At 39.1% G+C, this 17,180-nt stretch overlaps 1 protein-coding gene across 2 annotated transcripts in view; it reads left to right on the forward strand.

The window, feature by feature from the left end:
• The window catches only part of stk11ip (serine/threonine kinase 11 interacting protein), a 29,982-nt gene extending 15,824 nt beyond the window's left edge, over positions 1–14,158 (forward strand). For both annotated transcript variants that reach the window (XM_066666083.1, XM_066666084.1), the window contains 9 exons: positions 411–580; positions 1,061–1,337; positions 3,283–3,392; positions 4,533–4,630; positions 5,576–5,754; positions 11,050–11,134; positions 11,712–11,797; positions 12,667–12,893; positions 13,039–14,158. In XM_066666083.1, the coding sequence (XP_066522180.1) occupies positions 411–580; positions 1,061–1,337; positions 3,283–3,392; positions 4,533–4,630; positions 5,576–5,754; positions 11,050–11,134; positions 11,712–11,797; positions 12,667–12,893; positions 13,039–13,167 (1,361 nt within the window). In that variant the 3' untranslated portion in view covers positions 13,168–14,158. The remainder of the gene's footprint in view (positions 1–410; positions 581–1,060; positions 1,338–3,282; positions 3,393–4,532; positions 4,631–5,575; positions 5,755–11,049; positions 11,135–11,711; positions 11,798–12,666; positions 12,894–13,038) is intronic.
• Positions 14,159–17,180: the final 3,022 nt, after the last annotated feature.

Here is a 17,180-nt window from a genome sequence, read left to right on the forward strand (position 1 = left end):
ACTCATAAGCCATTTATTCAGCTGTATTTTGCCTGTTTATTTGATTTCCAGCTGCTGGCTTTGGCTAAACACATACCTTTTCCTGCATGGGGCAGGGATGAGCGAGATTGTTTATTTTCAGAGCATTAGAAGCTTAAAGGCCTAGTGGAGACTGTACATGTTCCTATAGAGAATGTGAGCAAAAAAGGGCTTTGGGAGATCATGAGGTCTGGCTGATAGTCCTTTTGATGTCTTTTTGATCTCAGAATGTAGAATAGCAACAGCAACCCCAGCTGACACAGGTGACTTTTTAATATTTTCTGCTTTTTTGGCAAGACCTGAATAGGATAGAATTGTCAGTTATAATCTGTATCCATTATATGTTTTTGTGTGCTGTGATATACCTTACCGGTATCTTTATACGTCTTCAGGGGATGCTGCACTCTGCCCAGAATGTAAAAGTGATCACGTGGTCCAGCTGGCTGTCCAAGCTCTTCCCTCCACCAGTACCCCAATTCACTGTAACTTTGGGGAGAATGGCGACACATGCTTCAACTTCGATGAAACTGAAACACCTGTTCGTCCTCATCTGCCCTCCAATGTACATGAGCAATACTGCTATAATATTTCTAACATATTTTAAATGTGAATGCTTATGTTAATCACATGGTTTAAGGTGTAATCCCACTGCTTTCCACGTTGAAGACTGCTTAGATTAGTTCCCAATTGAGACAACCACAGTACATCACATGGGCATCATTCTTAACCCTGCCTTTTCTGCATGTAAAGGAACACTAGGTAGTATTTTAACCTTAGAATTATAGCTTCAATGTCATTGTGATGCTTCACTGACCAGTGATAGATAAGCATTCCAGAAACTGCACTATGTACCTTTTTGGAGGACGGTAGGAAAGCCTCCACCTTCCATCGTTCCCCTTGATTTCAACACAATTCTGTAAACGTGAATTACTCTCTGTAACTGTAGGGGCAAAAATACCAAATCTTTCCTAGTGTTCCTTTAAAACTCTCTGCCAAATGCCATAAATATAAACCATAAATGTAAGATCTCTTCCCCTTCTAGTCACTGGGCCAGGATGAAGCTTCATCATCTCACGGCAGCCCCAGGCATGTGACCCAAGACTCCAAACTGTGCACTGTGCATGAAGTGGCCACCGAAACTTTCTTCACTGCCCGCAGCAGTCTTTCCAATATCGTCTCCAGTCAGAGCGAGGTTTGGGTCGACCAGTCATTCAACTCCCAGTCAACTGAGAACCATGGACAGGGAGAAGAACCGGATGGCCCTGAGGAGCTGGCAAGAAGTGACATTGTCCTCCCGAACGCCCAAGAAGCTAGCCGTGGTGGGTACTGGGGAAAGGGATACATGGGTTATGGTTATTGTGTGCAAACAGCAGGGGTTATTCAGCTAAAATGAACTAAAATGTTAGCATCGGATGAAAGATGAAATCGATAGATTTGAGCCTTTATTACCACCGACTGTTTAGGATGGAATGCTGTGGTACATAAGGAGCAGTAAATGACAACAACGAGCAGCTTCCGAGATAATTACAGACTTCACTGTCATCTCTCCTCCCTATCATTATGGCAGCTGTGTCAAGGGAATGTTCGACCACAGTGTCTGGCTGGGTTTCAAGAGTGTCTTAGTGTTACCAAGAAACCAAACTGCATTTTTTTATTACAGTGAAGTCTTTGTCATTCACAGATGGGCTTCATTTCTAGACATTAAAAGCTGGACTTTAAGGAGACAAGTTTGTCTAACCTTTGTAGGCAGATGGCTGTGTGACGTGCCATTATTGTTTGGTGCAAAGAATAGGAGAACACTGTCTTTGAACTCACTGATCCTCACTGGGTGCTATATAAACAGTCATAATTATAGGGACAGTTGCATTTAATTATTATTATAATTTAATATTTTTTATTTGAAAATTTACAATACAACACACTGCATATGGAACCTCTACGTTTGTGGGGAAAACCAGTTTCTCTGGTTGGTTTACATTCAGAAGCTCAGCGTCTTTTAAAATGGAATGGTATTTTTGAGTAATACCTACATGTGGAGCAGAAATAGAGCAATATTCTCTGAAAGCTCTCGGATATGAAAGGAACCGAGCAGTACCACTGTTAACTGTGGGGGCCGTGTAGCCAATAGTTCAAGTTGAAAAATTACCATTCGTAAATAAGTCAAAAGAATGCTCCGTTCACGTGTCTCAAAGTGTTAAATGGCCTCACAAACATCGCCGTTCACACCTCTGCCTATTTTTATATATTTGTCTATGTACGTAAAGGGAGTTTAAATGAGCCTTAAGGCAACACAGTCTCACAGTCTGTTGAAATGTAATTATTACTGATCTGGGTGTGTCATACAAATAGATCCTATATACATCTGCTCATTTTATGCATCTTGAGTACCAGGATTCAATCGAGAGATTTTCCACATAAAATTACTGGAGTAAATGCACCCAAGACACATTTAGATCAAATGTTATGGAGGGGTAAATGAGTCCATCTCTCCAAGCCACATTCCACAACAAAAAGACCAGTCAAAACTGGCCATGGGCAAAACTGATTTGCATCTTATGCAACAAACTAAAAATCGTTTTTGACTACCAAGTGTGAATGTGTGTGGTCAAAAATGCATCTGGATGCATTCCATATATTAGTTAGTTTGTACTTCAAAGAACATGAGTTCTAGAATTTTGCAGCTTCTTATTCATTTTAAATCCCTAAGTAACCAAAGAAATTCTGATAATCCTTGTGAGACTAATGTATGAGAAACTTATGGCAATATGTAGACTCTCAATCGAGAATCCGTTCAATGCTTCAGCTGGAATTGCACACCAGATCAGTACTGAATGGGCAAGATTCTGTATCCGCATACGGTTCGTTAAATTCACTTTAGTTATGAAAACAAGTTTGAATTAGCTGTGTCAGGTGGGAACCATCCGGCATCAGAATGGGGAAAGACTGAACCCAACGTGTGTAGAAGGCAAGTTTGGAGGAGGAGGCCTTATGGTTTGTGGGATGTATCAAGGTAAAAACTAATGTTTATCAGAACCTTATTCAGCAACATGTAGGTCCTTCTCTGCGAACATCTCCCAGTCAACCAGAAAGGTGAAAGTGGGCTAAGAAAGTATGCAGAGCAACAGCAGTATTACAGTCTGGAATAGTAGAACTGCAGGGTGCTCCTACAGTGGTGTTTATTTTTATGACTGATTTTTTTTTGGTCCATTTTATTTGAGCCAATTTTTGCAATTCCATCTACCACAATCTGTGTGTGTGTTTCAGCTCCTTTTGACCTCCTGTCAGAAGATTTTGAGGCTGTTGACCACCGGCTGAAACTTTTCCTGGATGTAGAAGTGTTTGATGGAGAAGAGGAGATTCACTGCTACCTGAAGGTCTGTAAACCAGTTTTACATATTCAACAAGGGAGAGTAACATGAATTAAATGTATATCAAAATAACAAATAATTTTCTGATATTTTCCATTAACATATAAAATACTGTAAAGAAGTAAGAAACCCAAATTAATTTATTTAATGTTCTAATCAATATCACCACTAAGTGGTGGCACGGTGGCGCAGTCACAGCTCCAGAGACCTGGAGGATGTGGGTTCAAGTCCCGTTCCAGGTGACTGTCGGTGAGGAGTTTGGTGTGTTCTCCCTGTGTCCACGTGGGTTTCCTCCAAAAACACACATTAGTAGGTGGATTGGTGACTCAAAAGTGTCCATGTGAGTGGATGTGTGTGTGTGTATATGTGTCGCCCTGTGAAGGACTAGCGCCCCCAATAGGGTGTGTTCCTGCCTTGTGCCCAATGATTCCGTGTAGGCTCCGGATCCACCGCGACCCTAAACTGGATAACGAATGAATGACTTTATATGAAGCTGGTGAAAAACGTTATTGATGTGATATGTTGTTTTTTTTATCCTTTATTTTGTATCTGTTAAGTGTCTTCACATAATAGAAGTGCTAGGACAGTGACGTATACACTGACAGTAAATATTGTGTTATATAATATTGTTTTATTCTCCTAATGCCTAATACCAGTGTTAATAAGTACTGCATGAAAGAGGGTGTGAATGTGTTTAGAACCCTTTTGTAGCTGAATGTTGACCCCACCTTTGTGTCCTGCTGGGAGTCCACCTTTTGAGAAGAACCAGTCTTATCTACATAGCCCCCTCCTGGCTGCTCACTGCTGGGCGAGGTGTATTGATTTTCTCCATTACCAACTAGCTTTATCCAAAGAATAAATCACGCCTTCCCCACACACACACAAACATCCCGTTAATTTAGAAGACTTAAAACATGTCAGCCCTATTTTTTTGTAAGGTCTCTGAATGAATGTTTTTAGAGATAAATCTATATCAAGATTAAAAATATTTATATTTGGTCAAAACATTTCAACCACAAGGGGTCTTAATATTTATGGTCTAAAAGCGTGCCCAGACTTATACACATGCCAGATTTTATGTTTCGTCTCTTCCAGCAACAAGAAGCAATTACATGCATGTTAATTTCAGGCTTTGCTTGCTTCCAGATGTCTGCAGTGAAGTTTGGAGATCCAGTGGAGTTCCCATCGCTTATTGTTGTAACAGACCAGCACATCTACATCTTAGAAGTGACCTCTCAGTCAGAGTAAGCTTCTATTGTGTGCCACGTATCTTAAAAAAAAACAATTTAAGAATTTAAGAGTTTGGCTGCAGAATTGTGAAATAGTGTCTATAGGCCACCACAGTAATTCTCTTGGTGAGTTGTGTGAAAGCCCCCGTAGATTTTTCCAAACTCACTGAACCATTTTTATTTTCGTTGTCAGCAAAATACATTTATAGCAATAATCTATGAACAACCATGTTCATATGTTCAATTTTGGAGCATGTAATTCACAAAAGCAGGTTTGAAAAGTACATGGGATGCCAGGAGGCCAGAGAGAAGTCCCCCACCCCCCTTCACATCTGGATTTGCCCAAACATTACCTATCATTATCAACTTGGATCAACACTTGGATTTTACCAGAAGATAGACAGATGTTTGCGTCAGTGTTTTGGTGTTGTGTTATTTCTGTGTTGTTTGGGGATTGCAATGCCTGCTGCATCTTATTTAAGCAGTAGTAAATGCTGATCTGAATCAGAGCTTTTTTTTCTTTACAGAATTTATTTATTTATTTATTTTTAAAACAAGAAATTTATTTAAGTTCTTCATTTAGCTTAAATTTTCGGTTCATTGTTCTGGTCTTGGGCTCATCACTTGAACAACAATTGATTTGCACAGATAGGGCAGGCCTCAGGATTACCTTGGTTTATGATATGCTCTAATTAAGGCTTAAAATGGTTGGGAATATAGCTGTGCTGTCATTAAGGTATTGAGGTGAGTTTCAGGAAAAGTTTGTTTTGAAATTACAGCTTTGTCAATTGTGCGCTGCATTCATAATATTATATAATTTTATAATCAAACTTCTCCTATAAAGCATTCTGAACTCTACTGCCTGATATCTGGGCATATGAATATTTTATATTAAAAAATACTGTGCATTCATTCCTATCTCTCTGTCTCTCTCTTTACCTCCTCCATGTTTTGCTCCAGAGGACAGCCTTCAGATTGGCTGCAGAAGCGAGATAGCTATCAGTTGTGTGAGCTGAGCTACCTGGAAGTGGGCCTTGGGTCTCAGACTATCCACATGGAGTTTGATGAGGCGTGTGCTGCGTATACATTGTTGGTTCGGGATGGCACTCGTTGCAAGCGCTTTTTCAGCCAACTAACAGGCAAGAGCTCCTGCACCCACATGCGAAGTAGACACACACAATTATACGTTCTTGCACATGCAGAACTCGCGTTAGGGTAACATAAACACAAGCCTCAAAATGAAAAATGTGTTGTGGGTAATCTGTGAGGAGAGGAAAAAAAAATACAGCACCCCACAGGGTAGAAGCGATAAGTTTCAACAGTCCGGTTAGCTTGCAGCTTGTGTCCTCTGATCTCAGGAAGAGATCCAACTAAGAGGGGCACCTGCTGATCTGCTTCCAAGATGGTCCTCCTTACACTCTCAGAAAAAAGGTACAGTGCAGGTACATTATTGTCATTAAAGGTACAAAGAGTGGTTTTAAAGTCCAGGTTTTTTTTTTTATATATATATATATATATATATATGGTACTCTTCTGTTCCCTATCTAAAGAGTAGTGAAAAGTACTGAATATGGACCCTTGAGGATACCACCACAGTTTTTCAGAGAGTGTACATTAATACATTACATTAGTGGTATTTAAAGTCTTTATAGAACAGGTTAATTTTTAGCATTACACTTATATAGCGCCTTTCAAAAAAACCCAAGGAGGCTTTACAATCATCACTCAACATTCAATCCACACACACACACACACCTGTGAGAAGCGGCAGCCAAATGCGCACAGCATACTCTCGACCAGGAACGATCTGTCTGGAGGACTGCACCGGTCACTAGGGTTTCACCCAGGATAGAACTCCAATCCATATCTGGGCACATACACATTCATTCACATACATACAGACATTCATTCACATACACATCAGAATAGTTATTCTAACCAGTAATTCTAAGAATTACTATGAAGTCATTGGTTAAAATAGATCTCATGATAATGTTTGCTCATGTATCTATATCCACAATGTTGCAGGTGTGTTGCCATATCACATATTGTCAAAACAGAATTCCCAGTGTGATAAGCAACTGTTCAACGGGGAAAGATTACACTAACCATGGCATCGGAGGATTGCCCTTTAAAATTCTCCTGAACTTTACTGATCAGATTGTACTTCTAGTGACAGCTACACATATCTGAAAAACCAGCTCTCTTAATCAGGGTGTTCTTTATTGTGCAGGATATTAGACTCTGTCACGTGCATCATGATTTCAAAACAACAAATGCTTTTAAAACTAAGCTGAGTGTAGCTTTTTGGGGAAAAACATTAAATAAAACACAGGCTGAATTTTATTATTTTTTCTAGGATTTTAAATGTATTAAACAAACTGTAATTGATGATTATATATTGACAAAAAGTGATCTCTGCAGAGATGAAGCTGCTACTACAGCAAGGGCTGTATACGCTTGTTTTGTTGCAAGTTGAGTGAGCAGTTGTCCACACACACGTCTACATTGTGTCTCTATAGTGTGTTTACTCCTTGAAATTAACATGTAATTTAAGTTTGCACTCACAGATGTATACATAGGACTGTATAAATGGATTTTATAACATATATATCCAAAGAGAGTAGGGTACAGCTTTCAAAAAGAAAATAACAACACAGCCATGAGGAATTTAAGCTAAAATTCAGTGTAGAACTTTCCTGAGAGTTTGATTGAATGTGTTGTTTTATGGGGTTTTCTATTAATTCATCCTTGTTTCAGATTAAAATATAACTGTCACTGTGGTTCAGATTAGAAAGTATGGGCATGTTCAGAACTGGTCTTTCAAGCCTCTGAACAATTTGACTGGAACAGAAGCTTCAGAACTATTTCATCCTTACTAGTGCTGGGCGATATTAGCACAAATTAATATCACAATTAATTGTACATTTTACCACGATTACGATTAATTAACCATTATTTTAGTTTTGTATTTATGACCCTCATAGTTCAGTGATTGTAGTGTAAATATGCTCCAGTATTAAATGTGTTAAAATAATATTTTTTCTAATGTAGCTGGGAGCTTGTTACCCTTTTAAGCACAGTTTATATTTGGTGTGTGATTGTGCTTTGGTCCCTGAAACCAGCGCGTTTTCTTGCGTTTACATTTGACTTTTTGTTCAGTGTCGTCTTACTTACAGTCAACTCAGCACGTCCAAACCACAGATGAGGTGTTTCTCTCTGGTACGAACTGCAAGAGTCGCTCGGTCGGCCTCAGTGTTTAGGTTGCTTCCATGTGGCAGATAGGGGCAGAATCAGGTGATTACAGCTTGGTAGCATGGTTTTAAGGGACAGTACATGAACGCACACTGGGGACATAACGGAATGAATTAAAAAACAGTTAAAATATACATAATAAATATAGAAGATTATGTTGATTAGAAGTTCTGAATGTCAATTTCAATTAATTGCCCAGCCCTTACATATTTATATTTTCTCTTTTGCCAATTGGGGGTGTTAAAATTGTCTTACAATATCCTGGTTCCCTGAGGGAAGGAGAGTTACGAAAGCTGCAGGATTACATGACACATCTGTGGATTGTTTGTTGTAAACTGGCATTGCCATTGTCCAGGTGTTGAGCAAGAAAGCCAGAAACAATCAGCTCTTTCTTGGTATGCAAAATCTGGCACAGTTTGCAATGTCTCAAAGCTGCTTATCAATAGTAAATGAGTGGGGGGAAAAAAAGTGTTTATTTAGTTCCGCCGGACAGCTGTGAAAATATTTGTCTCAGTGAAGAACTGAAGGATACCTTTAACATAACAAAGCACATTTCTCAGGCTGTACTGAGCAAAGGCTGTTGAGCAGATGGAAGGCCAGCGATGCACTGCTTTACTAACTGGAGCCGTCCAGAGCAAAGAGGCCGCTGAAAGGCTCATAGGATGTGGTTTTCCACCAAATGGGAAATGGCTGTGGAGCCAGTTGGCAATGTTCACAGTCAGCTGTGGTTTCACAGCACTGTAAAATGACCTAGTGCTGTGAAAAAGGGAGAGCTCCAAGTGGTGAATTCTTTCTTTCCTCTGTGTAAGTCATTTAAGGTCAAGTTTATACCAAGCTGAATGTTGACTCAGGATTTATGTTTCAAATCATGTTTATGACTCATAATGCTGAGAAATTAGGCTTTATATTCACCACGTTTCCATTTAACTTTCCATTCCACTGTAAATGTAAATGAGTAATAGATTATTCAGGTAAGAATCTAGATGCCAAAATGTAACAGCTACACCATTTAAGGTGGAATTGCTAGTTGTATTAAGAAGCTTAGCCAGAAGGTAATTTATGTGTTTATTGTTAGCTTTTGTCATCCATTTAATGCAAATGGACCAATGGAAACAATCCAAAATTACTCTGAATTAATTAATTTTTTTTGTTTGTTTAAAATTATTTCTGAGAACAAATTTTATTCCATCAGTGACAATGCACAAAAATAGATGTGATTTCTTCCGTACCCAAAAAGGCATGTCAGTAGAAGAAAAGTATTCCTGAAGTGAGTGGCAAATGTTACCCTGTTGCCATGTTTGGACAGATACACATTCCCTACCCTCAAGGAGATGGTGGCTCTAATGTTTTGATGATGCTTCAGTAAATGAACTAGTTGCTACCAGGCTCTTGGCCATGTGTGAGTGCTTTTTACCCTTCATTCAGGTTTTATCCTGTAGGTAGATTAACTGTATAGTCTGAGCTTTGTTTCAATGGCATAGTCCTTTAAAAGTGAACCTTAATGTAGAAGAATATCCAAATATTATAAACGCTTGATTTACACTTCGTAAGCGTTGATGGACCCTTAATCTCTGGAAATCTTAGTTGGCTCGTTCGTCTCGTTTACATCTTCAAATCTCCAGACACCCTAACAGAGACTTGGAAAGTAACCTTCACCAAATTTCACCAGGATCCAAGTATGCCTTGTGAAAATAAACAGGACCCAGCAGGGAGCCTTGCAGAACCTCAGAGCTTTTAGCGGTGCTGCTGCTGTTTAACGGGCTGACACTTTTCAGCCCTAGTCTTAACTTGTGAGCACTGGATGAGGCTGGTCTGAGCTTGTGGCACTACATAACCTTTCCCTGAAGTGCTGGTCATATTCCATCAAATACCATGATTAAAACAAAAATAGTGTTAGTCTTAAAGGTCAAAGAAGGAACACAGTCCTTTTGATCCCCATGTAATGATCTCAAATATACAATGTTTTATAGTGTTTGTGGAACCTGCTGTATTTTAATGGTTGAATAACCATTAATTTGCAGTACCAACAGTGCTTATGCAGTTATCCTCCACTACCTGCTTGTCAGCATGAACATTCACATAGAAAAAAAAACACTGTAGTGTAATGGAGAGTGTGACCCAGACTATAATTGTTCTGCTTGTCCATTGTTGAGATTCTGTGCTCACAGATCGATTACCTGTCTTTCTTTTTCTCCCCCCACAATGATATGACGTATCACAATGTCTGCTGTTTTCCATACAGTTTTGTTTAGAGATTTACTATCTGCTGAGCATGTCACACAATAATAATTTAACAGATAATGCAAGAGAGGCTTGAACAGTGCGTCTCTGTTAAATTACCTGGAATCTGTGTCACAGATCTGAGTGCAGAACAGGATCACACAGGTCTGTTGTAAGACAATCAAGCTAGCAGGTATTATTTCACAAGGATTAGATTACTGTTTCACCAGGAAACTTGTAAACAAAGTGGATTTAAATAACATAAAGGTATTAAAAATATGCTTTCTTACATGTACATCATTCACGATCAACCATGAAATTATGAACGCTTCCTTGTTTCTTCACTCACTGTCCACTCTCTCGGCTCCACTGTCCACAGAAGCACTTTGTAGTTCTACAATTGCTCTGCATTAATGGTTAGCCTCCTAACATCCTGTTCTTCAATGGTCAGGACCACCTGAGAGCAGGTATGATTTGGGTGGTGGATCATTCTCAGGCCTGCAGTGATACTGATGTGGTGGTGTTGTGTTATGTGTGTTGCACTAATACGAGTGGATCAGCCACAGCAGGGCTGTTCGAGTTTTTAAACACCGTCTCCACTCACCATCCACTCAGACACATCTACCTCATTGGTCCACCTTGTAGATGTGAAGTCAGGGACAGTAGCTGACCTGTTGCTGCACAGTGTCACTGCTCGACTGAGAATAGTCCACCAACCAAAAATATCCTGTAAACAGCGTGACAAAGTTCAAACTGATGGCCATATATTGTATTTCTGAAATCCATTCAAGACGTATGCTTCAAAGTAATATAATTACTTAGAGAAACCAAGATGAAATGTAAGGCAGGGGTTTTGTAACAGAGCCATAGCAATGAATCATGTATGTTTGGGTAATAGAGGGCCCACTAAGGAGGGATGTAATTTGTGTTCATCAATAATACCCTTTCTGTCCTTAAAGGAATAGCAAGAGAACTGGCCCCAAAATCTGACAGCAAGCTTAAGGGCATTTCAACCACACGGCTGAATCCCAAGCACCATCTTTGGTACGTAAAGAAATATTTTCTTTCTCTCTTTCTCTTTCTTTTTCTCTCTTTCTTTCTCTCTCTTTTTCTCTTTCTCTCTTTCTTTCTTTCCTTCTTTCTTTCTCTCTTTCTCATCACCTTCGGCCTCTTAATTACACACATCTGGAATCCCAGATGAAACGTTTTACATGAGTGGCAATAAAAAATCTGCCCCATTTGTTTCAGTGCTGTAGTCCCTTATTTGCTAAATTGCTTGTGTCATCTGTTGAGTTACGATGGCAGATGACAATGTTTTTTTTGGTGACTTTATCTTTGAGTGATAATAAGAAATTGAACTGAACAGTCTGATGTCTGGTGCATTTCACAACATTCCCTGACTGACCTTGCCCCTGAAAACTTATTTCGCAATGTGTTACAGGAATGAGTTTCAGAATGTGTGGAAGTCTATTTACTATTAATGAAAGAGTAAAGCATAATTATGATTCACTATGTCACTCCCCACACCCAAGTGACTGAAATGTGTGTGTTCGTAGTGGCCAAAAGATGTCCCAAGTGTTTTTGTTACTGGTTTTGTAATGTGTTTTTTGGGTTCTGACAGGCCCCTGGTTTGTGATGACAGCAAGCCAATCTCTGAAGAAGACAGTCATCCTCCATTCTTTTACCTACTTGCGTTCCTTCAGCAAGGTGTGTATTCATGACTCCAGTGTGAGGATAACATGTTTTTTTTTTTTGTTGTTTTTTCCAGCATCTGGAGCAAAAATGAGCTCACTGATAAATGGGGGAGGCAGGATTGAAGAATGTAGCCTATGGTAATGGCAGCATGCAGTGACTCGTCTCTGGAAGCCTGTAGCTGAGCAAGTTGCAGACTTTTAGTGGAAGGTTCAGCAATAGGACTGGATATATTTCTGGGGAAAACAAAATCACATCCTGGGACTGACTACCTGTTCTAGTACCCAACCACTGTGGGAATTCTCCTCTAGTTTGACAGGATCAGTGTACTAAAGAGCATAGGTTTTGTTTGTGAAGTCCAGTTGATTTCTTTGCAATAGTACACTCAGAATGGAGGAAGAGGCTCATTTTAAACAAACAGCTCTATCTGACTCTTCCTGAGAGAGTGCTCTCACTGTGAGCGTGTGGCTCATCTTTCAGTATCCCCTACACCCCACTGACACCTATCCTAACCCCCCACCAACCGCTCACCAGATAAGCCTGGGAGCAGACCTCAGGCTCCAGATCCTGAGCCTTCAGTTTTCCCCAGTTTTTTCTGTCACTACTTTACTATATCCCAGTTTGGCTGTTTTGCTCTTGCTTATTTCTGGATTTCTGCTTATTTCTCCCACTCTTCCATCCATTAAGATTCTTTCCATTTCTGGCTCAATATTTAAACTAATTATCTGTATGGGGAAAGGGTTTAGAGGTTTGGAAACAACTCGGTTTCAGACTGCCCATCCACGTTAGCCTATGGATTTAATATGGGTTCTAAAGTTAGATTTCAAAAATAGTTTGACCATATGGGCAAATATAAGATATGCTTCTGTGTGCGGTTTCCTCAGATGATTGCTGGAAGTCTGTGACTGTATTAGCTACTCGAGATACGCTGTGCCTCCTAGACGAAGACCACCAGTGGAGCAAGAGCCAATCAGAGCTGACCACCGCTGAGGAGAGACAAACCAGCAGTGTGAGAGTCACAATTCATGAAACTCAACCAATCAGCTGTGTCAGTTCCATCCGTCTGTACTCATCTAACCCATGCTTGGTGGATATAAAACTATATGACGAGGTGTGTATGACGTCATTTAGACCACAGAGGTTAAGCTTATTTAGACAAGTTCAGAGGCTTCCATAAGATACTATAAATGATAGAAAACTCAAACTACAGGAAACAAACGACTCATGTGTTTTTTTTTTCTGTATGTGTTTTACAGATGGCTAAAGAGGAGAAGACATGGCCATTGAGGACAGAGGCTGGACAGGAAACACAGGGATTAGTTGACTGGGTCAAAACCCAATGGGAAGCCATGTTTGGGGTCAAGCTAATTACTGCTATTCAGTAGCAGATAGAGAATAGTACAGTAGAACAGTAGAGAAGCTTATTGCACTACACTCATAGCCACACATTACTTAGTGTTGTGTTCTGTCCACGGTGGTTTTCCACAAGATTCCCAGTTTTTTATCTATGCATATCTTATGGGTTTTTTTAATCGTTAAGATGTGTCTCACTGTGATGTAATGTGACATTATTAGTAAAATCCTAGTAGGTGACACAGAAAAACAGAGTGCCTTATGATGCTTTGTAGTTTGTAGCATACATTATATATGTGGACATTAAAGTATTTCTTGAATTTCTCAGGGCTGATTATCCTTTACAGTTATATTGAAATTGAAAAATCGAAATGCCATGTCTGTTTTAAGCAGGGCACATGATTGTTACAGATTTACTTGAGAATGTTGATGCCAAGTTTAATGCCACATATGAAGACCCAAGTTCTCCCATTAGGTTTTTGGTCTTGTGCTTTCTTTGTACATGGTGTGCCCTGAAATATACGCCAATATAAACCCATATAAACAAACGTCCACATCTGTAAAAACACATATTTATATTTTGACATTATCACATGGTTATGTGAAATTGTAAGCTATGGGTCTGTGGGTGTTGAGTGTATGCATGTGTATAATACGACTTAAACGTAAATGGTAAGAAACCCAAAAACGGTACTGCATCGTGTTAAAACAGCTCCGACAAAAAAAAGACTTTGCCTGTGGAAGGACCTTTAATGTTAAAAAATTAAATCATGTGTGCATGTATATTTCTGCTCTCATCTGTCCTAACTGCACCTTTAAATGTTTGTATTTTTCCTATACATGCGCTCAGAATTTACTTGTTTTTAATGAATGGGAAATTAGAATATGACAAACTGTCAAATGTACTCTTTGTCAGTGAGCTCGAAAGTTATATGTAGGCCTATTTATTAATATTTGTATCGGCCTTCTTGAAGGGAATTATTAAAGACTTTTTATTTTTGCTATCTAAATAAACTATGCCTATCTTGATACTGAGTCAAAACCATTTTTCCATTTTCCCTTTTTGTTTTTTGTTTTTTTTTCTTTTTTCTTCTTCTCTTAGAGAGGAATAAATGGAGCTGGCTGAGAGAAACTGAATAAGCCAAAGCAAGCCAGGACTAGCACTTCTGCCATGAACGTGTTTCATAGTTCACAGTGCTTAGCTAAGGTACAGCTCAGCTTAAGTATTGTTAATCAACTTTTATCAGGAGGATCTTAACATCACCCTTATGTCTCATCTTGTTTTGCAACATTTATCTTCCATTGTTGTGTTTCAATCTGTGTTTTAATAATGTGTAACATGCTCCTCTTCCTCCAGGTGTAGGTGTGGAATGTGTTACTGCTGTGCCTTAGTTTTGGAAGGATACGGCATGGATAATTAGTTAGAACAGAACATTCTTCCTTAAACATAGAAAGATAAATGTGTTCTATTGTCGTATGTACCCATATGATTCTTCATTGATCCCACCACCACCACCACCATTTTTTTTACTCTTCAACTTGGTTTTTGCCAATTTTACCCTTTAGCCGTCTCCTCCTAATCACACAATGCTACAAAACGAGAGCATTTAAAGTCAACATTTGCTTTGTATATTGACTAAAATAAATATGTGGATAATTATGTTAATTTTCCTCCTTAAAGGAAAATCTTCTGCTCTTGACATACTTTAAATTCTAAGTGGGTTGGGGTAGCCTTGGCCCATTCCACACCAAACTATTGCTATCAATATTCATCTAATATTCAACTGCTGATTTTTTTTAAACTCTGGTGTAGATGGTGCAATGTTTATTAATACTACTACTACTACTACTAATAATAATAATATCTAGTTCAATTTAAACCCAAGGACGCTTTACAGTCATAACCTGGGATGGGGAAAAAATGTAACGACGGAGAAGAGAAATGTTTTGAGCAGAGATTTGAAGTGAGACAGGGTTGAACAATTACGAAGGTCAGGAAGAAAAGAGTTCCAGAGCTTGGGGCAGCGACACTGAAAGACCTACCACCCAGAGTAGAAAGCCTTAAATGTTAAAAGAAGGATTTTATATTTCATCCTAGACTTTACAGGAAGCAAATGCAATTGATGAAGTACGAGAGTCACATGAGCTCTACACTTGGTGAAAGTAAGAGCCCTGGCTGCTGAATTCTGGATATACTGGAGACGACTGATCAGTTTAACTGGTAGACCATAAAAAAGTGAGATACAATAGTCAATACGGGAAAAGATGAAGGCGTTAATCAACATTTTGGCATCACTATCTTTGAGCATAGAGCGCAATCATAGAATATTATGCAGATGGTAAAATGCAGTTTTGCTGATTAACTTAATGTGTGACTTGAAAGAAAACGTTTATTGTACTGTTTGGGAACTCACAGAGAAACAGATTCCTGAAGGTAAACCTTGTGCTAAACTAGAAGCACTGCATTTCCTGTTTTTCTGTGAAAAGTTTAAATGTAGCTGTTCAAATTTTGAGAACAGCCACTGAGCCTTTAGTTACTGAGGCCCATCTGAAACATTCTAATAACAACGTTTAGTAGCTTATCAATGTTCTTGATATACCATGCTCTAAACAATGTTCGTATTCATCTTTATATGAGGTGTATTGTTTTTTTTTTGTACTGTTTCTACAACTACTTGCCCTTAGGAGCAATAATGTTGAAGAAACAACACTTTTTAATTCTGCTGTTAAAAGCTTGTTTTGTCTGACAAACCAATAGAGGGCCATGCATTAATATTTTAGTGACAGAGTGTAACTGGAATTGGAAATTACATCACAGGTGTGCTTACATTTATTTCACAGTTTGTATAAAATAGACTGTAATTTCAACATACCTAACCTGATGGGACTCAGGAATGTTGGGCTGTTTCCATAATCCCATATATCCATAAGCAAATAAGTCTGCTTGGAACGCAGGGATGACAGCCCCTAGGTTTAATAATTAATGAAAATACTTGCCAGACTTTTGTCAAATACTTACAATAGACTGGTGACTTCTGTAGGGCAATGTTTTCACTGAGTAGTGATGCATCTGAAAATGATGGAAAACACATACCATTGGCCTCTAAGGAATCAAACCTAAATCAGCCAATAGCCAACATGGGCACTATGGAAGTATGAAAAGTGGCCAGCAACACAGTGTCACCCAGCACTTCCATTTAACTGTCAGTGATGGAATTCCTTGTAAAGTGGACTCTACAAGTCCCTACAACACACCAGGCACAATTCCTTGCATCAGCATTCCTGTTATTTTATCGTTGGAGGTCTTTCTGGAGTCTAACAAACCACCCCTGCTGTCATCAGATACATTTCCATCCCTGTGGGAAGTGGTTTGTTTGCATGGTCTTTATGTGCAACAAATGATTAAGTAACCCCACATGTCCATGTCCTTGTCCTTTTAAGAGAAATGTGTAGAAGAGATGATTGTGAATAGCATGTGAAGTGCATGAACTATTGTTATTCTTTTAACAAAAATAATTGTATCAAGTGAAATAGCTTTAGAGAGAACGGAATCACAATTACAAAAGCCACTCCAGACCATTCCAAAGAATTTGGATGGTGGGCCATCACCCAGAGTGAAACTATTCCATTGTTCTACAGGCTTAATACCCCCTCTGGCTCCGCATCTGATTGTAATGACAAAGAAATCGAAGGGTGTTCTTAGTACCTTGTGAAATGCCTTGTTCCTGTGCACCTTTATAAGCAGTTCAAAATAAAAAGCTCCCTGAGTCACTCTGCTTAGAAAGTGATTCAACTGGCAGTCACTCCCATCTCCGTATAACATTACAATAATAATATTCAACAAGGGGATTGTTACAACTCAGCACAAACTGAAAAGCTAGCTGTTTATTAGTTAGTTTGACCTGAAGTGTGAAATCAAATAGCCTTTAGGCATACTTTAAGAAGCTGTGCAGATTTTCTTGAGTCTCACATTTCACTTTTCCTCAGAAGCTAAAACAAGAACACTCCCAGTAAGCCCAGATCCTCAGTTCTTCACTAGTTAACC

Source organism: Hoplias malabaricus, chromosome 3 (assembly GCF_029633855.1).
Source record: "Hoplias malabaricus isolate fHopMal1 chromosome 3, fHopMal1.hap1, whole genome shotgun sequence".
NCBI classification, from domain to species: Eukaryota; Metazoa; Chordata; class Actinopteri; order Characiformes; family Erythrinidae; genus Hoplias; species Hoplias malabaricus.